General features: G+C 35.0%; 1 protein-coding gene across 8 annotated transcripts in view; it reads left to right on the top strand.

Moving 5' to 3' along the window:
- The window catches only part of orb2, an 88,072-nt gene that overhangs the window by 46,419 nt on the left and 14,599 nt on the right, over positions 1-27,054 (top strand). For 2 of the 8 annotated variants that reach the window (XM_067082060.1, XM_067082056.1), the window contains 6 exons: positions 412-462; positions 8,379-8,402; positions 14,295-14,486; positions 15,382-15,494; positions 22,510-22,720; positions 25,285-25,466. In XM_067082060.1, the coding sequence (XP_066938161.1) occupies positions 412-462; positions 8,379-8,402; positions 14,295-14,486; positions 15,382-15,494; positions 22,510-22,720; positions 25,285-25,466 (773 nt within the window). The remainder of the gene's footprint in view (positions 1-411; positions 463-8,378; positions 8,403-14,294; positions 14,487-15,381; positions 15,495-22,509; positions 22,721-25,284; positions 25,467-27,054) is intronic. The other 6 variants (XM_067082064.1, XM_067082062.1, XM_067082059.1 and 3 more) reach the window with 5 other exon arrangements.

Genomic DNA, 27,054 nt, shown 5'->3' with positions numbered 1-27,054 from the left:
TTGTGTTGATGAAATAGTTGCCTTTACTTTTGAAAAGAACTTGTCCTTCTGAAAATGAGGATAGTTACAATTTTATATGAGTCAAACAGTGATAGATCTTTGTGTTGGATAATACAAAGTATGATTCTTGTGATGCTGGGAAAGTGCTGTATTGCCAAAATAAAATTTGAAATAAAATCATTTCGCACCAAAAGTCATGCATCAGTACTGTTTGTTTTCTTGATCTTCTATGTATTAAGAACTGTATTAGTCTGTTATTTTCATTCTAACCTATTTCAAGTGTTTGTTTAATCTTTATAATAAGGCACCTGAGCCACCAGTTTAGATTCTCTTTGATATTAGGTTTTGTCTCCCTCTCTGTCTCTCTGTCTCTCTCTTTTTTTATTTTCATTATTATCTCTGCCCCGCCAGGTTTCATGAACTGCGGTAACAACACACTACAGGCTCTGGCACAGTTGCACGGTAAGTGATGATGGTTTCATTAATATTATGATGATGATTTGATGATGGTGATGATATGATGATGGTGATGATGATGAGTGTGCACGTGTTTAATAGATGCTGCCACCTTGTTGCTCCTTCACCTGTCCTGCCGGCACCTTCTGAACCTCTTGAGCCCCCTCACCCACCCCCCTCTCCCTCCCGCCTTCCCTTTCGAAAAGATTCTGTCCTTCTCCACCCTCATGGATTGCGTACCCGTTATCCTTTCATCAGTATCCTCCTCCTCCTCCTCCTCCTCCCCACCCTACCAATTATCCCAAAACTGCTGCCATTGCTTGGCTATTCCTTTTCCATAACATAAAGTATATTTGTATTATTAAGCCCTGTTTTCTCTTCAATCAATGCTTTATACATACATGTTGCCAGAGATAATGCTTTGTCTGCTGCTTTCCTTTATCCACAAAATTTATTTTCCAAACATGTAAAAGCCTCTGTATTACTGTACACATCCTACTGTCTCCTCTTCTCCCTCCTCTCCATTGCCAACACCCTCCCTCTCCTCTTTTCTCATGCCATGGCATCTGTATTGTTAAGTATCTTGCTCTCTAAGGCTTTTTATAACCCATTTGTATTTGGGCTTAACTGGGTAATGCTTTTACTAAGATGCCCATGTTATGTTTTATCCTCCAAGAACTTCGTTAGGACCTAAGGGTCCTTTTCTTAGCTGGTGCAGGGGATGCCTCATTCTGCCAATCTCGCCCCTCTTGAGACTGCTACTACTGTCAGTCCCTTGTACTACATCAGAGACAGTTCCTTCTTCCTTCTACTAATGTAGAGTCATCCTCTATGTATTGTTGCTATTAGCAGAGGTTCCCTCTTCCTACTACAAGTACTCTCGCCTCCTCCTACTGAGACCTCTTCACCTGCTTTTACGTTGACATCTTAAATTTCTTTCTACTACTCTTCTCCCCTGTCTACTACTCTTCTTCCCTGTTTACTACTCTTCTCCCATTTTGTGAATGAAGGGACCCACCACCCTCTCAATGATAGTCTTTGTTGTTGTGTCGCCATTGATGACAGAATAAATCAGACCTTCTCAAAGCCACCAGCTTACTGTCACAAAGAATTACCATATACATTATATCCTCTTTACATGTGACTGTTGTGATGCATCTGTTGTCTCTACGGGAAAAGAAAAATTGGATAGGATAGATGTTGCCTTCTTTCTTAAGAGCCATTGAGAGCTTTTTAAAATCTCTTTTTCAGGCATTGTATGGTTTGTGTGTGCAAGTGTTTTATCATTTTTTGGAGACCGTTTGTGTGTGCCAGATGCAAACACCTGTGCATCATGGCTAAAACAGAAATGGTTTTTGTTACACCTGTAGCAAGTACAGTATATGTTGCGTATTTTATGCTATGCACCTGGGTGTCTTATTTTTTTTTACTGAGAAATAGTTTTGAGAGTTGTTACTTTTTTTAGGTGACAAACCTTTTATATTTTTATGGTTGATTAAAATTCTCCTATAACAAAGTTTCAGGTATCCTTAGAATTTGTGTGTAACAGAAATGTTGTTTTGAATGAGCAGCTGTGGTTTGGGGGTTTGTAACATTTTATGTATTTGTGTGTCTAGGAAGCGAGAGTCATAACTAACTTTTGACTAGAAAATGGGTCATGTTAAATTTGATCAGAAAGTGAAAGTCATATAAACACTGATCAGAAAGCCAAATTCAAGTTAACTTTTATCAGAAAACAAGTTATGTTGACTTGGACCTGAGAGTGAAAATCATCTTAACCTTAGTAACATAGCATTGTTCTAAAAGTGAGATTCACCTTGGATAAGATTAGCAACATCATCTTGAATTTGAAAGTGAGTGCCATATCTGACATAGATGTGGAAGTGCGATTTGTGTTGTTCCATCTAAAAGCATCATGTTAACAATAAGCCAGAGATGAGAGTCAGTCAGCTTGTATTGATTTGAAAGGAAATCAGGTTAAGTATGGTCTGAGAATGGGTAAGTGATCTGAAAGTGAGTAGCGCACAACATTTTAAACGGTAAAAGATTTGAATTGGGATAATTTTAACTGTGATATGGAAATATGAGTCATGCTAACTTTGATCTGCGAGGTCTTATTATTATTTATAGTATGTGTTTGATGTGTGTGTTTATGTATGTTTATATTAGAATGTATATATTAGGCAGTGGAAGATGCACCATTGTATACTATACTTACAAACTGACTGAGAATGCATTCAAGTTTCATAGCCCATAAATCCCTCTCTGCTTCATTCTCTGAGATTTATTTAATCGTTCCTTATCACAAGCAAGCCTGGTGTGTTGGTTATGTCTATGCCACATAATGCTACTTCCTCATCCCTCCTCCTCCTCCTCCTCTGGATCTTGCCCTTGTTATGTATGAGGCAAAGAAGTGCATTGACTGGCCTGTGCCTGTGGGCTTTCATTTCAAAGGTTAAAGTAACAGACATTTTTATGTTAGAAAATCAGTAATGCACAAGCAAGTGAAAAATCAAGAGATGGAAATAAGAAAAGTTTGGACCAAATGGCATTTATTGAGAAGCTGAGAAATAAGAGGCTTGTGGTAATATTTTGGGATGAACCCATTGTATCCTTAGGTTTTCACAGAAGATAAAGTTATTTTATGATCATTGTATTTGTGATGGAAAAAAAAACAATCTACACAATAAAATATGCAGTGCATACCTGTTCACATTTGTGTGCGAGAGACCAATGTACTTTACATTTAAATGTAAAGTACATTGGTGTACAATTGTGAGGCTCATGGATATCCCAGCATACAATAAATAGGAATTTAATTTTTTCTAAAACTTGCAAGAAAGCAGCTGACTAGGATCAATGTTCATGTGTTATCTGTTGCAGTACTAGGAAATCTTGAGTGTTTTAGTAGAGCGGTTTGACTTACTGGAACGTTTAAAATAATTTATTGCCCAAAGTACTTTTTCATCCATACAGTTTAAAGATTCAAAGCCTTCATTCTTTTGGTGAAATGATCTTCATGCTTTACCCTTATGGTATGAAAGTCTTCGGACTTAATTTTTTTTTGTTTTTGTAAAGACCTTCACATTTCATCCACTTGGCATAAAGATCAGCAAGTTTCAGGCTTTTAAATGGCAAAGTTCAGTCCCATCCCTTTTGACGTAAAGCTGCTCAAGATTTATACTATTTTGTATAAAGTTTTTTAGGTGTCAACCTGTTTAGTTCAAAATTCATAAGGTTTCAACCTTTTGAAATAAAAATCTCCAAACTTTCCTTTTGATGTAATATCTTCAGGTTTCATTTTTTGTATGACAAGGTGTAAAGCCTTGCAGACTATCCTTATGTCATTAAAAATGCCTTCAGGTTTCATTCATTTTGTCTTCAAGATCCTTATGCTTTGTATTAGACCTTAGGTTCAGGCTTTGTTATATTGTCCTCAGAGCTTTTTTTTTATATCACATTTTGCTCCAGGCTTCATTCATTTGTCCTTACTGAATTAGGATATGTCATTTTGTCATTTTTCGTTATTGAGCTTTGTCTTTTTACCTTACAGTCTTCAGACTTCCTCTTTGTGCACTTCAAATATTTAAGTCTTTTACAAAAAGAGTAACATTGTGGGAAAGTTTAATGTTTCTTAGAGAAAGATGCAAGAAAAGTGTTTAAGGCTTTGTTATTTGTTTACCTGAATTACCAGAATTTCTCTGGGTAAGGGCTCACATTCACTATTGTATACTGATGTAATTAAAAATGTAATCATGAAAATTGTATGCCTTTTTCCCTTGTGCATTTGATAACTTGATGTTTGGTCAAAATTCACTGTTGCCAGGCATTACAAAGGGTATCAATTTCACAACAAGAATGAGAGGAGTTTTTGTTGTGTTTGACAGTCGAAGTTCAGGAAGAGTTATTGAAACTTTCCCAAGACAGGTTGTCTGTCCGTGCTAGAAGAGGACATACGATTTTTGTCCAAAAAGGAAAGAGTAATATACTCCCCAGGTATTTTCTTTAAAAATGCCAGCTTACAGTTTGATTACCCTTTTTCTTTCCATGCTATTCTATTGCAACCTCTTATTAAGTATAGAAGTTCAAAAAGAATTGAACTGTTAACAAGAATGGCCTGTTTCTCTACCTCATGCTGACATAAGGGCAGGTTAATCAATAGCAACTTCCCTCTACCTCTGATCTAAATACTACTCAGTGATTCTTCAGAAATGTTGTCCATACCAAAAGTCTTGTAACATTTCTTTCCATCCATCCAACAGATGGCACCACTGATATGTAATGATTTCCCAGGATTCTGTTCAAACTAATGTGTCCTTTACAACTCAAGGAGTTTTTTTATTCACAGTTGTAATATGGAGCTGTTATCTCTATGTAGATCTCATCAATTCTTTATTCTCTTTAGTGACCATGTTAGGTCATCATACTAATTTTCATGGGACTTACTGCATGAGGGTAATCTTATAATATGTTTTGAGCAGATAACCATGTCCATTGAGAAGCACAAATCCATCTGGAGAACATGTATTAGTTTTGGTATTGTTAATTTCCAGTGTTCTTGGGCTCTTCAAGACATTGGCAAGGATGATTCCCAGTCATTGTAAGTGTGATCATTCACTCCATTTCCTGTCAGACACTTTTTCAGTTTCACAGAAGCCACAAATCCGCCCCTTTGAGATTATAGACATGAGGGTGTCTCCCTTTGTTGCTATAGCTGAACAAGACTGCCTTTTTAGTAGTGACAACAATGAATTGTTATACTTTCCAGTAATAATATCTCATAGAGGAAAGGAAAGTTACAACTCATTGTTTTTTTTATAAAGAGGCATTTGTTAATGGATGAAGTTCTTATGAATTACAAATACAGTACAGTACTGTAGAGGAGTTTATTCTGTCCTTTCATTCAAATATACAAACTTGGTGCCCTTTTAGTAAATTTGGTGTAATTTTAATAAAGTACGTAAAGGATTCTTTAGAGAGATATGTCCTTTAAACCAGATTCATCTTTTATATGGCATAATACCTTCTGTATCCCATCCAATTTCCCTAATGTGGTTACTAGTAACATCAACTGCTTTCACCCAAATGAGAATCAAGGTCCAGTGGTTGACAAAAGAACATCTTAACATCTTTGTAGAAAATGTTTTAATGTAATTTTTTTTATTTTGATTTGTTTTTGTACTTGAATTTACTAAGTGATTTTAGTACAGTTTTAGGACAGTTATTTGTCACATTGCTAAAGCAATTCATAAGTGCCTTTTTCCCAAACAAGTTTATTTTATTAAAGTCATTTGAGAATCATTTCTGTAAAAGATAGGTAAGTGTTTAAATATTTGCTTCATGTTGACTCAGTTTTATTTTTTAGATAGAAGTTTCCATTTGCCAAAATTAATGAAATACCATCAATGTGCAAGTAAACTGCACTTTCTCTACCCCTCAAAAAAATCATATCAAATATAATTCGGTACCAACTTGACAACTTCCAGATCATGGAATACATTTGTGACTACAGTACGTTATTTTTTATGAAATATTCATATAGGGTACTTGTGTGTGTGCTTATAATTATTGGTTTTTCTTAGTTCTGACTCCTTATAAGTCAGTCGCATAGAATTAAATTATCTGAATGCATATGTTACTATTTTGTTAACTTTAAAAGTTTTATTTCAAAGATAAAGATGTGCTATATTTTTTATGGGAATGGTGGCTTTATGATTTATGAATATTGAGAGAGAGAGAGAGAGAGAGAGAGAGAGAGAGAGAGAGAGAGAGAGAGAGGGGGGGCATTTTTCCTAGACATTCTTACATGGTCATACATAGTTTCCCATAGCCAAGTAAAGAAACAGGGAGTTCAACCCTGGCAGCTGATTTCCCCCATATCCCAAATTTCCTTCTCCCTCTCCCTCATTTTCTTCATGTTTTCTTGTCCTTTCCTTCCCAGTTACTTTTCCTTTCCTGTCATTTTCCCCATTAGTTTCATTTCATTCACCTTTATTTTCCTCTCCCTCCTCCATTTCATTTTTTAAATAACTGTACACCCATTTCCTCATTTTATTTCATTTAATCTTTTTTTATAGCTCTTATCTTCCTTCCTCACATTCTTTCCACTATTGTTTTCCTTCACCTTTTGCTACCCTTCATGTTCTTGTTTTCTTTACTCTCATGTTCTGTCCTGCTTTCATATTTTCCTTTATCCTTTGCCCTACTTTCCCTTTTTATAAATTCATTTTTTTCATTGACCTCCTTTTCATTTGTTTCTCCTCTGAGCTCACCTTACTCCTCACCTTTCGTGTACTTTTCTTTGACCCTCACTTTCCCTCACCATCCTCTTTTTCCTTTCCCACACACTTTTTTTCATTTACTTTTTTTTTCAAATACTTTTCACTCAATGCTAAGAATGTCTCTCAGGTCACTGGCACTGCCAATGCTACAGTGCCTTCACACTGGGTTGTATGTTTCATTGCAAAATTCATTATGTACTATAAATAGAATTGAAACTTATTATTTGTAAGCTTCTGAATCCTGTGTTGACAGAATTTCAGTCTGCATGATATTGAAGAGATGGTGAATTTACTGTGATTTTGTTGCAGTCTGTCTTGTATTTTTATCGGTTCTGTATCAGAGCTGAACTAGAAATAAGCAGAGTGGCATTGTAGTTGATATTGTTTTTATTCAAGTAGGTGTCCATAAGAAGTTGATGAATAACTTGCATATTACTGCAGTGTGATAATTTTTTTTGATAATGCATTTTTTGATATAAAAAGAAACTTCGTATAAGAATAGTCTAAAATGTAGATCTGCCTTATACATTTTAAAATAGCTCTAAGGTCCCACACAGTTTACATTTTTTTTAACCTTGAACTATAAAAAGAATTTTATTGTAGCTCCCCAGTGATAAATAGTATTAATATGGTACCGTATTGTTAAGATGCTAACGCTGCTTCAAAGTACGCAACATTTTTTCCTTAGGTATATAAGCGCTGCTTCAGTCAGTTGATTTATGTCCTTTTCTCATTTTCATTTTAATCTTCATTTTTCTCATCTCAATCATAGCTTTGATTTTTCACATCATATGGTACAGTAATTGCTACTGTTGTCAGAATAACAATGCATTGTCAGTCATGTCTTTGGCACTATTGCCGGTATCATTTTCTAATCATGACAAAATTTAATTATATTTTTTTCTTGACGTCATGGTTATCTTGATTTTTATATCACAATTGTCTTTTTCTTTAGAGTCTATTATCTCCTTTTTCATAAGTAGTTTTCATATGGCATTGTAAATTACCTTGATTTTTATATCACCTTTTTCATCATAATTTCATATAATGACAGTGGATTTCTGTCATTTATGTACAATACCTCCTTTGTCAGCATTATGTGATTTTTTTTTTTTTTTTTGCCACTGTCTTGCCACTGTCAACATCATAAGGCATTGTAAATGTCTGTAAATTTTAATTTTTACTCATACCAACATCATATGGCATTGCCAGTGTCTGTGATCTCTGTATCCAGTCAGCATCATCATCATTATATCATTACTTAGTAAATATCTGTAATTACTGCTTCACCTTTGTCACCATCATCATTATCTCATAGTTGGATGATATGTCTATTTTTTGAGTATCAGTAGAAACTGACTTCAGAATTTTGCTGCTTTTGTGTATTGAATCATGATCAAATTGTGCCGTCTGTTTTCTTCTTTTTCGTTTGTTATGTTTTCAATTTTTTTTTTTTTGTTTAGACTATTCATGCTTTTTCCGTAGATTGTACTGTACAGTATATTGAAAATATTTTTTGATTTAGGAGCGCTATATCGTGTGGTGTCTTTCCAGAATTGTATTTGATATAAGCTACTTTCTGACTCCTAGGTTTTATGTGTGTATTTACCCTGCTGTTATGTGCTGTATTTTTTCATGCAGGCCGTGGATACAATCGTAGGAGAGGTATTTTAAATACAAAAGCATGCTTCGTGGACGTGTTTGATCAAGACCTTTTGAATAATACCTTAACCTTCACCTTTATTTTTTCCTATTTTTCATTATGCAAATATTTTTTCCTTTTGTCTGTTTTCCAGTTTTGTCCTTTATTTTGTCATCTTAAATGCCTTCTTGTAGCATACTGTGGCACTTTGGCATTCTTTCATGGTAACTTTTATAATGGTGTAAAGAGATAAACAGCAGTATTCACATCTAAATACAGTAGTGACACCTTCTTTGAGTAAATAACTAAGTACTTAGTGCCTAAGTAAAAGGTTGCCTCAGATGTTGAGGAAAGAAAGGGAATTGGAACCTCATTATTATTATTATTATTATTATTATTATTATTATTATTATTATTATTATTATTATTATTATTGCCTTTTTTTATTTACCGTTTTGTCATTCATGCTTTATCCTTGCTTTTTATTTTACATTGCAAGTCATTATTGTGTTTAATTTTGCCTCTTTTATATCTGTAATTGTTTTTATTTGAAAGATTTGTCCCCTAATTTATCCTAGTCACTATACGTTGCATTAAAGTTCATTATTGTTTTTTTCTCAAAATACCGTAGTTAAAATTTTTTTTTCAAATATCTTTTTTATATTATACGTATTATATTGTTGTCACTCATTTTTTCTGTAAAATATTTTTTCCATTTTATCTTTCCTTCATTGGAATTTTACTTTTATGGTCTGCATATTCAGATTTTGTTATTATTATTATTACAGTACTCTTATTATTATTATCATTAGTTGTAAGATCCTTCAGTTTCCTGTCATACTTCCTTTTGGTTGGTGCTACAGGCCATCTTTTGTTGTCTCTTTTCTATCATTTTCTTTTCATTGTTGACATTTCAAGTTTCATGCCTTGAAGATACCTCCAATCAAACAAGACCTTGTATATAATGGGCGAGGTATATTCATTTAACTTAACATAAATCTTTGTCTCACAGAAGTGGTGACATTACAAGCTATTGTCACCTATTCTCTTTCCATTCACCTTTATGTCAATAAGTTTATTTTTATTACTTTAGTTACTTTTTATTTGGTCCTCCTTTCCATCCTAATAGATGTTCTTGGCCATGTTAGCACTGTGTTAAGTGAGCCACCTATCATTGCACTTGGCCCTGCTATCAAGGTCACTTCCATTTATTGATTTTTCATTTGTCTTTCTCCGTCTCTCATCCCATTGCCTAACCTTCCAGTATCACTTGTATGGGACTTAGTGCCATGGGAGGAAAGTAGACTTCCTGAGTAGTTCCCAGACACTGAGGAACTTTTAAGATGATTATAAGCACTTCCTGACGAGTTCCATGTTACCGAGGAACAGGACACCAAGGAACTTGAACAGATTTAAACCTCCTGACACATTCTTGGACACAAGGGAACTTGCATACATAATGAATATTACAAAACTTTTTACACCAATCGAAGAACTTTAGACTGGTTCCAGCGGGAACTTTAATTGATCTCGGCTTTTTTACCTGTTCCTTTACTCCAAAGAACTTGGACAGATTTTGATTTATTGACAATTGCATGGGCCTTTGAGGAACTTGAATGGGTTTTCAATGCTGACCCCTACAAGTTACTGGATAATGAGAAACATAAACATGTGTATGATAAACCTCTTGACAAGTTCCATAGCCACTGATAAAGGTAATTGAGTAGACTTGAACTTACAGAAAAGTTTTCCTTGTATGGAGGAACTTGTACTAATTCAAACTGAAGACAAGTTCTTTGGACAAAAAGGAACTTGAGTATTTTTAGAATATTCTTCGACAAGCTTTCGTGTCACAGGTGAACAAGAGCAGAATTGAAACTGTTGCTAAGTTCCTGGTCCACACAGGAATGTGAAGGGATTTCTGATTGACTCCTTGTGATGTCATCATCCTAATTTTATTGATTTATAACATTTTATTTACATGTGTTCCTTTGCATCATCTGTATTGTTTCATTCATATACTATAATCAGTTAGTAATCCCAGAAATGTTGATAGGACTTTATTTTTCTCTATATTCTGTGTAATCAATGAGGGTGATGAAAAAATGGTGTGTCTGCATTTGTTTGGAGCATTGAAACAAATAATTTATTACCACTGCCACTTCCACAACCTGCGCATGAAGTTATCAGATAAACCTAGTCCACTCCCTCCATTGTCCTCCTACACCTAAAGACAATCACCTCTCTTCCACCTCACACCTTCATGCCCCCACTTTTAAATTTACCAAATACCTTTGCTTCTTTTTGCTAAAGCTACTCCGAAAATAAGATGATAGAAGTAGCACAGTGCAGTTATCTTTGGTGTTGTTACTATGCTGGCACAGCTTTTATAGTGGATAATTATTATTATTGTTATTGTTACTATTATTAATATCATTATTATTACTATTAATTATTAGGTAGCTATAGTTTCCCCCTGTCTGGCTTGAAAAATCTCCTCTTTATGCATGACTTAATGCAGTTTCTGAAAAGATATTTTTAGACTTAGAAATCAGATGTAAATCCATTTTATACATCCATTATAACAAATAAGTAAACTCTTTAATGGAAACTTTATTGTATAAGGATAGTTTCCAGTTTGGTGGACTTATTTCTCATTCTTGGTATTGATATATCACAGCAAACAAGTATATTTTCTGAGTAAAAAGTATGAAAAATTGTAGGGTTTTATGTTACAAATTAGTGTGTAATTGTTATAGTGTCTGTGTGTATGAAAGGTGTGTGTGTGAAAATATTTAGTTTTATATATTATAACCTGATGGATTCCACTCAAAAAACCTGATGATGCAAATGTGCAAAGAGGTTTCATTTATCTCTAATCACAAAATTTAGAAAAAGTGCTAAAGCTCTATTTTTTTTTATAGAACCATTGTTTTCTAAATTGTACATAATGTCCACATTAACAGGAGATTTGACAATATGGGTTGATTACTGACAAGCTTCTTGAAAATACAAGCAAAGGCCTTTTTCTGTATAAAGGCACTGTAATGGGTGAAGCAAGGACTCACATAATATTTTTGTTCTCAGCAAAGGAATAAGCCACATGTACCAAATAACTGCTCTTTGGTGCCAAATGATAATCACATTGCATCTTGTTGGACATGATATGACCTTGTCTTAAAAGTAATTGAACTACTGGTATAAATGGACTAGGGAAGGTGAGGCCTTGTTAAGACAATTTTGTTACCTTCCCCAGCACTATAACTAATCTATAACAGTAGATTTCTATAGGTTTAGTTGGCAACCTGATTCATTGGTAGGTGGAACTATTTACAACGTCTTCCATGCTAGGCAAGTGTAGAGATTTTATCCTTCAATGAAAGTGTCCATTAATTTTAAAATGACGGATAGCTTACAGTTTCTTAAAGCAGGAGCAGGTGTTAAGGACATTACTTACCAGATGCAACAAGTCTGCTCTTTCTCAAGGCTGAAAGTTTAGGCAGCCAATAAATATTGTATTGCTACAGTATTCATAAATATTGGTGAAGTCCTTAGTGACAGTGCATCACATAAAAGCCAAATGTATTGTACGCTAACTTTAGAAACAGTAATGGAGATGAAACTTTTGGTTTTGATAATATAGTGAACAGCAAATAGCATAGTACAGTAATAGGGCTAGCAGCTGTAACCTTCGTGAACAGTGGTAGCAGTTTGCACTAAAAGAGGTGGTCATTTCATGCACATGTTATGAGGAATGGACATGTTTGCCCTACCATATATATGTTGATAACCTCCTGTTTCCCAATGCTTACCTCTGTCTGTTGGCTTTTGATAGTGTATTTTGTGATGGCTCTCTGCATTGCTAGTGAAAGTAAAACGTGGTGTCTGTGCTGGTTTGAATTTTTTCCTAACGTGCCCGGCTAATAACCTTAGAATTAGTGTAAAGTCAGTGTTTTGTTTCTGAACACCAATTTCCCAGCTATGAAAATGAAAGTGATCCTTTGTAAAGCCAGTGGCACAATGCGATGACTGGGTGCAAGAGATGTGTTGAATGTGAGATGTTTTTCATAAAATGTATGTTATGTATATATATGAGGTTTCACCTTATGATGTTTTTACATATAGGAGTTATACAGTGTTACCAATATAAATTATGGACAGGTGAAGTAAAATTCTTAGTAATACAGTAGTTGCACTGGTAAGATCTATAGCTCTTAAGTAGAAGTCATAATAATGCGACTAAAGCCATTTGCTAGAATGAATTGATTTGCTTGCAGCTTTTGGTAATCTTAGAGCTGTATTTGAGAATTGTATGGTTATTCCACACACAGGTTGGATAGCAGATTATAGTGTTTACATTCTTAGCAAAAATATAAACCACGCTGATGTAAAAGTACCAAATATTTTCAGAAAGGTGTCATTCATGCAAGTACACATGACTCCTCTCTGGTAACACTTGGCTTGTCTTGCAGATCATTCTGTGAGGGAGTGGTCATAATTTTGCCTAGAATGGAACTTTCCCATAGTATTGCATTTTTTCATGAGGATGTAGCAAATATGATGTTAAGAATAGGAGGATTTGTATCTTAGTCTAGAGAAGCCTTTTTTTTTTAAAAAAGAACATGTTAAGCTCTGCAAGTTTAGTCCTCTTTATGTAATGTCACATATTGTATAGTCATAACTTCAGCAAACACAAATAATGTACAGTAATAACAGCTTGCACTTAGTAAATTTAGTAATTCAAAACATGTATTGTTTGCCAGCCTTCAAGACAGAAAAAGTTTATTATCTGTACAACTAGGTGTCATGGTGTAAGCCTTTCTCCATTTAATACAGACATATTCAATCTCTTCCATAGTGTATGACATTATGAGCTCACAATTTTCATGTCTCTCTACATTCTTTGTGAAATTAGGATGAACATTAGCTAATGACCCCTAAGTTCTAGCAGTTTACCAGTTACATCATTATTTAGGTTGGTTATTGTTAAAAATTTGCAGTGGTACATCAGTAAATATACTTACTTTAATATTGGAAAAAATAAGCAATTGCACATAATAACAGCTATATAATTGAGTCAGAAGAATTTTATACATAATTTGCTATACGTCACACTCGCTTCATTTTGTAGGTGTTCATTCATTAATGTATTTAGAAATGGAATTGGGTGGTTTTATGAACACTTTTTGGACTGTACAGAAAATAAGAAACATTGGAACACTGAAGGATTCAGGAAGCTTAGCTCGTGTAGTTTCCCATGGAATTGAAATTGTTTGAAACTGTTTAGCTGCTCTGAAATAACCGAGAAAATTGCTTCGTTGGAGAAAAATAGGCACGTGGCAAATTTATGTTGAGAAATAATGGGTATTGAAATTTTACCTCATCCCAGTGTTACTGCAGTAGTTTATTAATTTCAGTAGGAATCTTAGATAATCTGTCAGTCAGTCAGTTTAAACACAACAAAGACTACAGAGTGAAAATTTTGTGCATGAAGAAACTTGAATGGAGTTTTCTCATTGTCACTGCTTCAGTATGTAGGGCTAACATACTGTTTGAATTATTACACATTGTACTGCAGTGTATGAAAACTACAAACTGTATGATTATGTGCTAACATAACAAAATTAAAAGCAAATTATCCATCAGTTCATACCCCAAGAGATCATTACATTAATCATAAGCATCTCGCCTTTACAATTACGGTATATCCATATGTCTTGTGAAGAGATTGAACAATTTGGTTAGATAATAATCAGACACCTGTAAAAAATTCCATACTTAAAGATGAATCATATCTTCTACATATGCATAATCATGCTTGCATTTGCTTAACAGACTCCTGTGGTTTGAATATGCTAGAAATTTTATCCATTTATTTGAATCCTTTTCATCCTACACTGATGGATTTTTGGCAGGTAAAGGTGGTTTCCTAGGAATGGATGAAGGCGGGGTACTTCTGGACGAGGGCCATTTAGTGGATGGTCTGGGTGCTACTATTCCTCTGCCGTCGCCTTCGAGATCGTCCCCGCGCTCGCAGGGATCAGAAAATGGCGAACGTTTTTCTCGGAAAGTCTTCGTCGGAGGATTGCCACCCGATATTGATGAAGGTGAGTTTATTGTTGTTATTAATGTCAGTGGAAGTTTTTATTGTAGTTTCTTTAAATACAATACAGTATAACAAAATTTACCAAGACATTACAACTTAAAGGAAAACCATATTCATTTTTGCATTAACATCCTTTGAGTACTCATGATTTTTAGATATGCTCGTACAAATATATGTACAGCACTGTACATTATTTTATCAGTGCAGTGTGCTTCATTGATTCACCTCAGAATGAACACTTGGTGAAAGTTGACTTTCCTTGTATATTAGTATCCTTTAAAGCATGAGCAGAGATACAGAAGATAATTAGGACTTTCCAAATAAGGTTTCTCATAGAGTATATTTCTCTTTGCAGTGAGTTGTATTTCTGTAATATTTAGATCACTTTTTTCTGTGTTTTTGTAAATCATTCAATATTATTTAGCCAAATTTTCTGGGTCATAATATGTCCAAGTATGATATGTTCTTATTTAGGTGACATTTATTATTTTTAAATGAATGACTGAGAAAGCTCAAAACCTCCCAAGAGACTCATTACTTTTTGTACCTGATGGTCCAAAGTAATGTCCTTGTAGTTGGCAACTGATCAGCTTTGTAAACAGGAAGGTAGTGGAGTTTTGAAGAGGTTATCAGTTACTGTTTTGTCAACCAAAAATAAAAAAAAAAACTATCAGTGTAATTGATTTGGTTTTGTTTATCTGGTGTACGTGAGCATTGTAATCTGTTATTCTATAGAGTGTGAAGACTTGAGTGTCATTTATATGCACCTTGTCTTTACTAAACTTTATTTTCCAAAGGTGAAAGATTTTTATACATACTGTATAAGCTGTTGCAGTAGTTGTAATTATTGTACATTGAAAAAGAAATTATTACTAAATGTATTTGTTTCCTTGCAGAGGAGATCACCGCAAGTTTCCGTCGATTTGGTCCCTTGGTTGTGGACTGGCCACATAAAGCAGAAAGTAAATCATATTTTCCTCCAAAAGGTTATGCCTTCCTCCTCTTCCAGGTACTATACTTAAATTTTGTTAATTGTTGTCAGTATAGTTTCCAGTTTGATAGTATGTCTCTAGAGTATTAAGTTTTTACAATCATGATTTTATTAAACTTATAATAAATAATAAAATTGGCTATGCAAACAGGCTGCCCCAAAACCCTAGCCCAACCGTGGTTGGCATATAAAAATATACAATAACTTTTTTTAAGAAACTTTATACACTGGTACTCAGCTTACTGGACACTTTCGGGTTTTGGCCTCTTGATAAGTAATGAAATCCATTCAGCAAAAAAGACCCAAGACCTGGTGGTACAGGCTACACATACGCCAGAGCTAGTGTAAACCTGTCTCATTCTTTTTTTCTTTTCATGTTATGTAGCATAAAACAGTTGCTACTTGCTCTGTATAAAAGCAGCAGACTGAAGCTGTACATGCCTACTTACAATGCATCCAATACTTTTATTATTATTGTTATTTTATCTTTTATGTATTTTATTATTATTTTCATCTTGCTTGTATTGTTGAATTTTCTCATTGCATTCAACATCTTGCAAGATCCCCCTCAAAAACTGTCATTAGGTACATACCTAAACAAAATATGAATTATTGTGAAAGTTGTTGAAAAAAAAAGTTGCTAGATCACCGGAGCTCAGAACATTTCAGCTTACCTCTTCTTTTCCAAAAATTTTAATTTTCAGAAGATACATAATTCAGTTCGCAACATTCTCACTTAAGAAAGCTATAAAAATCAAAACTGTAAAAATCTACAATCAGTGTTATTTGTGAGTAAAAGTAGGTGTAGCTGTAGTAAACTTGTGGTGTTAGGCTGAGTAACATTGTCCAAAAATGTTGACGTCATTCAAAAGATTCATATCTGATTTTGTTGTAATTTGTAGTATAGTACTCAAACTATATTCTAATTCAGTAATCAAGACATATTTTTGTACATAGTAAACCAGTAGTTTTATGCATAAACTTTCCATAAAACATTTACATGGACAGTATTAAGTTTAATTCAGTGTCAGGCAGAAATCAGAGTAACATTGCTCAAAAGTGTTGGTAAGAAAATTTATTCTTGAAGAAAAACAAAATGTTTGTTTACCCATAAATGAACATTATTAAACAAAATGTGGCTATAATTTTATTACAGATTCATTCATTCATACAAAAGAGGAAATGTAGCTTAGTAAAACATACCCAAAGAATGGTTAGAATGGTTCAGCAAAAGTGCACTGCTCTAGACCAGCTCAGTAAGGACAGTGTGCAGTGAATTATGCTAAATCTAAAGGATCACATTTTGATATGTTCAGGCACTTTTTGAGGTGACAAATGCACACTGAATGTTCAAGTGATGGGAAAAAAGTACATCCAGGTCATGGTAGGTCATTTACCCTGGAAGTGAGAAGCCTTCCTACAATATTAGATGGGTAAGCATAGATCCTTTTTGTTTTAGCATCCGTTATGTCTAGCTTGCTCGCAGATAATTCTGTCAAGTGTGAGATTTTATTTTCCTGGAATTATACAAATCAGGTAATTAATGATACCTGTTTAGTTGAAGTCTGGTAAGTTGGGAAGCCAGTTTATAATCCAAATGAATAAGAATTGTTCTTGTCTTTTATAAAAAGTGTGAATTAACTCACTCAGAATGTACGGCACTGTAGTAAGAAAAATATATCACCCAAGAACTTTGTCACAGTAGCCTAGCCTACCAAAATTATGTACAATAGTCATGATCGTGAAACTGTCATCAGACAGGAAGTTCAAAGGTAACTCACGTGTGTATGCACAATTCATGTAATAAGAAAGAAAAAACCATGAACCAGAAAGATTGAACAGTAGTGCACAATGCAAGTGCAGTGCTATCTCACTACACATGCTAGGATCTCCCCATTATGCACATTTCCAACATGTTTCATTTTTCTGTACACTACAGTACATATGATTTTATACATTTGTTTTGTAAGTCATCCATACGTATCATACTGTACTTACTTCCTACAGTATTAAATTAATATTCATACCTATATAGTCGTGTATAGCATAGTAACAATCATGCAGTAGAAATATGTATAGTAAAACTTACTAATTATTCCATATAACATTCAGGCAATATCTCATGTGGCCATTGTTATTGAGGAAGTAGGCAGAGGCAAAATAGTTATGGTGTCAAGTTATCCTGACTACTAGTGAGGTGGCTGACTTGGGCCTGAGAGATAAATCAGGCAAGGGGTGGGCCATTGAAACAAGGACAGAGATGTATCAGTCTGTGACTCTGACACAGAAGAAAAGAGGACTGGATGATCTGACGGCGATGTATTTGGTTATTTGGGGGGCTAGCCTGAACAAATCCTTGAGCTTGCTCTTACAGTTGGATCACTGCTGCTGAAGCTTGTTGATATTGGTCCTTTCAGTATGAAGGGAGCCAACTAAGGTATTACCCAACCATACTCTCTCATAACTGGGATTGTGAAGAAACTCAGTGAGGAAGTTGAGCTCTTTGGAAACCATTTTTACCATGGCCATGATGAGAGTGGCATCATCCTCATCTAATCACTCAGTATCATCATCCTCCTGAATGCCCTCTCTGAATTTCTTGAATCTCTATTAGAAGTCAGCAAATTCAAACCTGGAAAATTAATACCATCCTTCTCTCCAGCACACAGTCTAAACCAACCATGCTCCAAGGTAAGGAGAAGACACATAATTCAGAGTACATATCCAAATCAAGCTCTTTCTTCTCTTTATCTTCAAACACTAGAATCACTTCATCCAGGAGTTTCCATTGGTTAGTGTCTCTTCAGCCACAATAAGACTCTGCAACCAGATCTTGTTGAGGAAGATCTGTAGTTGAGTTTGTAGAAGTAGAAGAGTCTGTTTGAAATATTAAAGAATACCTAGCTCCTCCATTTGATAATGGATAACTTCTAAGGATGATCCCTAGCTGCAACCCTTACGTTCTTTTTACTGTACCTCCTTTCATATTCTCTTTCTTCTATCTTACTTTCCACCCCCTCCTAACAATTGATTCATAGTGTAACTGCAAAGTTTTCCTCCTGTTACACCTTTCAAACTTTTACTGCCAATTTCTGTTTCAGTGCTGAATGACCTCATTGGTCCCAGTGCTTGGCCTTTGGCCTAATTTCTATATTCAATTCAATTCTAAGGAGGAGTGATTGAAGAATTGGTTTTAGGAAATGGTTGTGACCCATCCTTTAAAGAATGGTACCAAATTAGAGGAGCTTATCCATAGTTCCACAAGTGCACTGAGGCTGCTTTGAGTGTCCAAATACTGCAAGTTCAGCTTGTGAATTTCTTAGGCATTTACTCAGTACATAAGAGAAACTTCGCTTCAACCAAGTAACTTCTGCTCATCAGCCCCAGTATTAGTATGTGCAGAGTAATAAAGCAACCCAGTTTCCTCAGTGTTATGGAAGAGCAATCCAATAAGCACTTTCTTGTTGAACAAACCTCAGAAGTACCTTCAAAACTTGTTGAAACCACGTATAGTTAATAGGATCATACTGAAGTGTGAAATAAAAGCACTAACCTTAAAAAGCCTTTTCATCAGTGATGCCTTGCAGCCCCACAAACTCTTTAAGCAGCCTTTATTATGTATGTAAATATCATCGTAGTTCGTACTGTATTTTTGTGATAGCCTATTATATAAACCATTGGTTTGTTCTATTTTAGGATGAACTGGCATGGAAATTAAAAACTGCCAAATGAAGCCTGTAACCATGTTTTCAAATGGTTATTGTAATGACCATAGCATTGAACTTTATTGTACTGCACCTGTATGTGGGACGTAATTGATAATATAACTTTCATCTTTATGGAACAGTGTCATTAAATTATGCCGTATTTTAGATGTTGAAACTGTAGAGCCAAGTGAAGCAAGGCCACTTTATCCTGAACTTATTTTATTCATACACAACTACATTATGTTCTCTTTACTCCAACATCAAAATATCTGTACAACTTAGTACTGTACAGTACTTCGTAAGTACAATCTCTAATAAACAATAAATGGCAATATCCTATAGGCATGTTGTAGTTCATACATATATAATTATACAAGAGTCATTTTGTGTTGGTTTGCCATTGTTTAAAATGTAAAAATCTGTATGTACTGTACAAAAAAAGTTGTATGCAAATAAGGAAACTGCATTCTAATGCATATAGCATTTTTTCATCTTTCAAAGTATGTATTTTAGTGTACTTTATTTACTGTATATCTTTTTTGCATAAAGTAACCATTGAAAGCTTAGTACACCACCTTAACTGTAGTTGGAGTCTGCACAGTAAAGTCACATTGTCTTACACGCATCTGACTCGTAGGAACAGGACAGCACCATGCGTTTTTCACTTTACAATAACTCAAAACCAGTGTGCTGTATGAACAATAATACTGTACTACACTATGCCTATAAGTGTACCCTGTAATAAAAACATGATATGGGCATTTCCAAAATCATGGTTTATGGTGATCTGCTGCAGTGTCATACAATTGTTGTGACACTATCAAGAACACAAAAATTACACTAAAAAGCTTCATACAAATTAAAATACATGCTAAAACTTGTAGTATGTTTTGCATCTTTCAGACTGTAATAGTGTACATTACATTACAGGCAGTCCCCGGTTAATGTCGGGGGTTCCTTTCCCGGCCGAGCACTGCTAACTGAAAATCAGCGACAATAGCACCGATACAGGATATTGATGCCAATAACTGGTTATCGGCGCTGATAAACCACTTACCGACACCAATAAACCACTTACCAATGCCAATAAACCACTTACCGACACCAATAAACTGCTTACTGGTGCCGAAAATTGCTTACCGGTGCCAAAAATCTGGTTAACGGCATCGCTAGCCAAGCACCATAACACCGAAACCCTGTTAACTGATGCGCCTGTATTGTATGTTTATTACTAAACAAAACAAATAAGCATTACATTAAAAAACAACACACTGTAACTGTGCAATTCCTAGCTGCATGAAGCAGAGCAAAGATTTCTTCTACTTTCTATAATGAATTTCATTTTCATTGAACTCTGCAATTTTAGTTTTTACTATAATTATTATAAAGGTATGTTCCTTTGTATCAAAGCAGGTAAGCAACACATCACTGACTGCTAAGCAGAGGGAGTAAAAAAAAAATTGCACTGTGCTGCTGGAGGGAGAATAAAAAGTAATGGGAAATGATGCTAGATATCCTAGTTAGAACCATTTTCCTTTGCAAAAGAGTAGTGAATATAGTGAATGGTTATGAAACCAGTTTGCAAGCTTACCCCTGACACACTCGCAATACAGTAGTGTAGAAAAACCAGTAATGCTTTATTGAAATTTTTTCAACATTTTAAACGACACTTTGACGTGCACCATACGTAGTAGTTGATTTTCCGCAAATTTATCTTTGTAAAACTAATGCAAGAATATTAAAAAATAGCAATAACAACAACTTGCTGGTTAAACCAGGTTTCCAACTTCTTGCACATATGACTGTAGCCTGTCTGAGTGCATATGTTCCATGTGGTCATCTTCTGGACTCTACCCCTCAGTTACTCATGGCTTGGACAACCCAGCATCAAGACAGTATCAAGCTTGGGCTCTGAAGGGGGTTAATTTCATCATGCACCTCACATGGTGCACTGCAGGCATTACTTGAGGTTCTTTGCAGTGTGCCTTTGGCCCCTACCTGCAACCCCTTTCATTCCTTTTACTGTACCTCTGTTCATATTGTCTCTCTTCCATCTTACTTTCCACCCTCTCCAAACAATTGTTTCAAGACTACTTTCAGCGCTGAATGACCTCATAGGTCCCAGCACTTGGTCTTTGGCTTAAATTTTATATTTCAGTTCCCATTCTAGGCTTGGGTCAGTATACAGTAGCTTTCTTTTGCTGAGTAGGCAGTAGTGCCAATCAGCACACACACACACACACACTGTGATGCAGACCGAAATATAACCCATTGCAGAAAGAAAGCAACAGCTTCCATAGCTCATAGCGTAGAGCACAGCACAGCACAGTACAGCACTACAGTTTACAGAGCAGGCCTTGGGACTGAGGCTGAGTTCGTATGAGAATTTCCCCAAACACACCAGAGGCACTTGATTATCTCCTTCATTCCCCATTCCCCCCTGATCAGTAAGCCAGTGAGCATTACATTTTCACTGAGGCAGTGAGCATATATAGCATATATACATAAACAACTAGTTTGCCTGGGTGAGAGGAGGTTTTATTGGGGATCCATCCAGACTATTTAATCTTCGTTATGTACATACTTCTAAAAGTGTGCTTTTATATTCGTTCTTTTGCCATTTATACAATTGAGTGCAAATATCTGCTCATACTAAAAAAATAGCAGTCAGAGGTGTAATGTGGACACAGAAATTGCAGGTAATTGAGGGTTTACTGTAGATACCATAAGTTTCTCTTACCCTTTTATGCTTCCCAACTCGAACAGTTTTAACATGCATATTTTTTCAGTGTGTGGTTGTCATGTGAACCAGATTTTACATGATTTATGTCTTGCAATTTGAAGGTAAATTTCTTGGAGTCACTGGATGCTTTAATTTAGAAGACTTTAGTTTGTCATTAGTAAGTGCTTTACTGGTATAAGGAGGGGCTTTAGACTTTTTGAAATATTTGCTAAGAAAGCAGTGGCAAAAATATAACAAGGCTTTGCAGAAAGCTAATTCGATGGTGAAAATTAAAACATTTGTGTTCATAAAAATGCACAGAAATTTGGCATCCTTAATGCTATGCAAAATTCATTTTCTGGAACCATATTATATGAACTTCAGTTTCTTTATCTTGGTGCTTCCAGTAGTGTTCCTAGTTGTTAGATTTTTAAATGTTTTTTAAGTCTTGATATCCATGAGGAAATTTCCTGAATTTTCATTTCAAGATGGTTATGTATTCTCTTGACAGTAACAGGTTTTAATACTCATTTTTTAACAGTTACTGTCATTCAGCTAAAGTTATAGCTTTCAGTCTGTAATGTATTTTATTTTATTGTTTCAGGATGAAAGTAGCGTTCAGCAGTTGATAGATGCCTGTATTCAAGATGATGACAAACTGTACCTGTGTGTGTCGTCTCCTACCATTAAGGATAAACCTGTTCAGATCCGGCCGTGGCGACTATCAGATGCAGACTTTGTCCTTGATGCCTCGCTTCCATTGGATCCTCGCAAAACAGTATTTGTTGGAGGAGTACCAAGGCCTCTAAAAGCTGGTAAGACCTGATTTATAGCTTGGTAAAGAGAACACCCAAATTTGAGGCCCAAGGCAAAAATTGACATTTTTTGTATTTGAAGACCACATATATGATGCTAATCTACGTTGTTAGTTATACGATTTCATGACAATCCTCGGCATGCTAGGCATTGCTTTTGGAAATTACATGTATTCAACAAGTACAATCCATTGCTTTAGCAATAACTTTCTATGCTAGTTTAGACTGGTGTGACTTGTTTCTATACTCAAAACTGCTGTGTCAGAATGGTGAACTCCAAATGATAGAGCTCCTTTTTAAAATTTGACACTATCACATTTTGCTTGGTCACCATCTGCAGTATAGCTCACTGTTTGGTCAGCTATTATTGTCTCATTACCCCTTTTGCTCCTTTCATTCTTCATTTTGTGTTGTTTTTGTGATTATGGAGTATAACATTTTTTTAAATTTTTATTTATTATTCTTGTCTCCAGATCTTAACAAGAAAAGGAAAGCATTTTGTGAGGAGTATAATTGAAACTAGAAATGTAGTAGAGATCTGATTAGTAATGGGAGTCTGTTTTATGACTTTTTATCAACAGCCAGTGTCAGGGAACTTTCACTTCATAATTCTGTCACTGAAACTCAGGGCAAAAAAGTTGTGATAGGTATAGTAGAGTAACCGTACAGTTTGTCTAAAGGTCTACAAGACATCTATCTTTAATTTTGAGTGCTGCATGAGGCACTCTTCATCATCTTTAGTTAATCTTGTGATGATCAATGTAAACATGTTACCAAAAGATGAAGTAAGTGAAGATAATGATGAGAGATGTTGTGTCAGGGAGTTAAAAAATAGACATAAAAGAGGGTTTGTGGAAAATTAAATCCTTCTAGTGGTATGCCCTACTGATCCAGATCACTTACTTTAAAAAGGTAAAGTTGGGAGTGATACAGCAATACTTTAAAAAGGTAAAGTTGGCAGTGATACAGCAAATATTTTACTGCAGTTGAGGCTGAAAAACAAATCCTTAAAATTTCAGCCTCAGGCAACTGCATCTTTTGCATTCAAACTTGCAGTAAAGAAAATCATCAATCCTTTGTGCTCTGCCATGTCCATAAAAGGACAGCCCCGAAAGATTAACAATGGCAACCAAGAAAACACAATAAGGGGAGATTAGAATGCTGCCTGAATAAAGTTTGCCAGTGCTGTAATCTTTCATCAAAAAGCTTTCAGTTTAATTTGATGTCAAAAGATGTCAGTCCTAGGGGTTATTTTTCATATGTTAGCAGAACCCAAAACATAGTAATAGGAAAGCAGAAATTTGCACCTTCTGGAGAGAGGTTTAATGTCTGGACAGAATAGACTAAATTGCTGTTGAACACTAGAAGTTAGAATAAACTATTACTTCTAGAGCTAATATGGAAATGCAGATTAAATGCACTCCTATACCTCTAGAAGGCACATTTCTAAGACCACTTTCTCCAGTTTTGCTGAACACCAGGTCATGTGCATACAGCAGCTCGCAGGTGCTTCCTTTTCTGCACTCTTTTATATTGTTTCCCATTACTAAAGGATTCAGTGGTGATTGGTTGTGGACATTTTTGTTGCACATCGCATTTTTCTGATGTATGTCACTATCTTTAGTCTAGATTTCGTAATGGTGTAATATTACCTGTGCTCAGAGAGTCTTCCCAGTACCCTGTGTTTTCAAGCTGCTCATCTAATTGCTTGTCATAATTAACTCTAGGACAACAGATGTAACTTAAGCTAGGAAGAGGAGATGGAGATATGCAGAAATAAAGCTGAATTTGTTACATTTATTTGCTTAGAATTTTTATGCCAGTCTTTGTTTTCATGTGTTGATGCTAACTCCATGGGTTGAAATATTATTGAATAATTGTCAGGAAAATTTTACTCATTTTGTTTTATTTTTTCTGATTCTGATTTTTTCAGATGTGCATCAATATATATTTATGTAGCATTGAAAGTGCTCAAGTTTTCAGTCTTGAATGGGGTATTCAACTTATTTACATGTAAGATTTTCCATTATCATATTTACTTTTAATTTTTGAGGGATTATCCTCATACAGTCAGGAACTGCAGTGAAGTTCAGAATGTGGGCACATTTTTTCTTTTGTAAATTTTCATTGGTCTTTTTGTCTTTACTTATTTACATGTTTTAACATTCATCCACATACAATGTACATTAAAATTTACGTGAAACATGTATAATATACATTTAAAGGTAACATTTACTTGATTACATTATGAATAAGCATATGATTATGTTTTATTTCTCTGTTGTTCCATTTTAACATTTCATTTCCTTTAAAAGAATACACAAAAGCATTATAATTCATCATTTTTACTTCAGGCGAGAACATATGAATTATAGTCAAAGAGGGAAAATATAGCCATGCTACTTGCAGGTGCTAGCTTATATCCTCATAAATGAACTCATGTCTGTGTTAGTAATTTTGATGTGCCTTACTGTTAAGACTTGCTTAGCTTAGTTTGATATTACAGTTCATGTGAAGCATTACCTACTACTATCATTATAACTAAGCTTGGTTCTTTTTTACAGTTGAACTGGCAATGATCATGGATCGTTTATATGGTGGAGTATGTTATGCTGGAATTGATACAGATCCGGAATTGAAGTACCCAAAAGGTGCAGGCCGTGTTGCGTTTTCAAATCAGCAGAGTTATATTGCTGCCATCAGTGCCAGATTTGTACAGTTACAGCATGGTGATATTGATAAAAGGGTAAGTGTTACCACCAGTGTAAAATTCTTTTGATGTATAATTTTGGTATTAATTTTTACTTATTAAACAAGACAGTGATGTCACATTTCTAGACCTGTGTGGCTCAGCTGAAGGATTTGTTCTTGAAGAAAAGAGAGAATTTCACCAAGCATAAAAAAGTTGGAAAGTTAGATGTGAAGAGATCAGATTAGAAGAATGAAGTGTAACTTGGGGCCAAAGGGCCTTTACTTATGTATCCAGTCTATTATTGTTCTTTGTGTCATCTCAAGTTTGAGTTGTTCACATGGAAATTCTGTGTTTTTGTGTTATGCACACATTATTTTATTGTGCTGGTGGCTAGTTACTTATTTTGTTATTGTATTCACTTCATTCTTTACTGGTCCTCTCAGTCTAATGCCATCTGTGGTGTTTACTAATGCAGTAAATGAATAGTAGTTGTAAACTGTAGACTTCTATAAGTACTAACTTTATATGGTGTTGTGGTATTCAAGTTCTAAGTGTTTATTTTTAGTTAGTTGGTAGCAAACTATAAGACAAATAACTTTATGGTTAATGATAAGTGTGTTGAATGTCCAAATCCATTGGCCTTTGCTGCTCTTCTCATATAGATTCTAAAACATGGTGTTTGTGATGATCTTAAAGGAACAGCTATGTTTGCTCAATGGAACATTGTGCCTTACAGCTATAATGGACTTATTAAGAATTTTGACAAAACCAAATATACAGCATAGAGGTAGTCTTGGAAGCTTTCATGAGAGTGATAACTGGTAGAGCATTCGAAGTTGCATCAAACATATCCTCATCAAATATAGCAATTCAGTTTAGTGGTTTTATAACATTGTGATTACTATGCCCCTTGGCAACTTAATGGTATTTTTTTAAATGAATCTTACCTCTCTACAGTATTATGATAGCTGTATTTCCCGCATCAGGCAGGAGGACAATAGAGTGTGAAAAGTAAAAAATTAATAGGATCGTTTAGTTTGCAACGCCTATTCACCCGGGTGGTTTGAGCATCTATAATTTTCCATTCAGTTTTTCTTTGTCGTCGACCTGCGAGGACACATTCGAGAGTGTTTATGTGATTTCATTGATTAGATCATTACCTGAATTTGGGTTGGGTTTTCTTGTTTTTTATTTTTGTCATTATACAGGATATCTTCAAAGAGGAGAAAGACAAGTCGTTTCCAGTCTGTACGGTAAGAGGGTGCATACCCGGCTTTACTCTTCAGTTTATGTTGGTCACAACCAATGTGTTAGATGTACAAAATCGATCGCTAGATAGTATTGGCTGGTCAGATGAAATAATAAATGTATATTTAAATTATAAGCAAATAAGAATAGAAAAAAACAGAACAGATTCTTCTAACTCTAGGACAGTAAGTGAGGTTAGAAGTCAGCCAGGAGGTATGAGGTTTCACCAAAACCTCCCCATGCTTCAGCTTACTGCTTGGAGAGACTACAGTCACTTATCAGGAAGGGGTTTTTCAATGGAATGCAGAAAGTCTATCCCTAACTCCAGAAGGGAGTTGACTAATGCACTGTATCAAAGATAGTGAGCAATATTTAGGGCTTGGTGCTCTGCTAG

The sequence above is a fragment of the Macrobrachium rosenbergii genome, chromosome 37, assembly GCF_040412425.1.
Source record: "Macrobrachium rosenbergii isolate ZJJX-2024 chromosome 37, ASM4041242v1, whole genome shotgun sequence".
NCBI classification, from domain to species: Eukaryota; Metazoa; Arthropoda; class Malacostraca; order Decapoda; family Palaemonidae; genus Macrobrachium; species Macrobrachium rosenbergii.
Note: the sequence above shows the minus strand (reverse complement) of the source record. Positions and strands in the feature narration are given on the sequence as shown.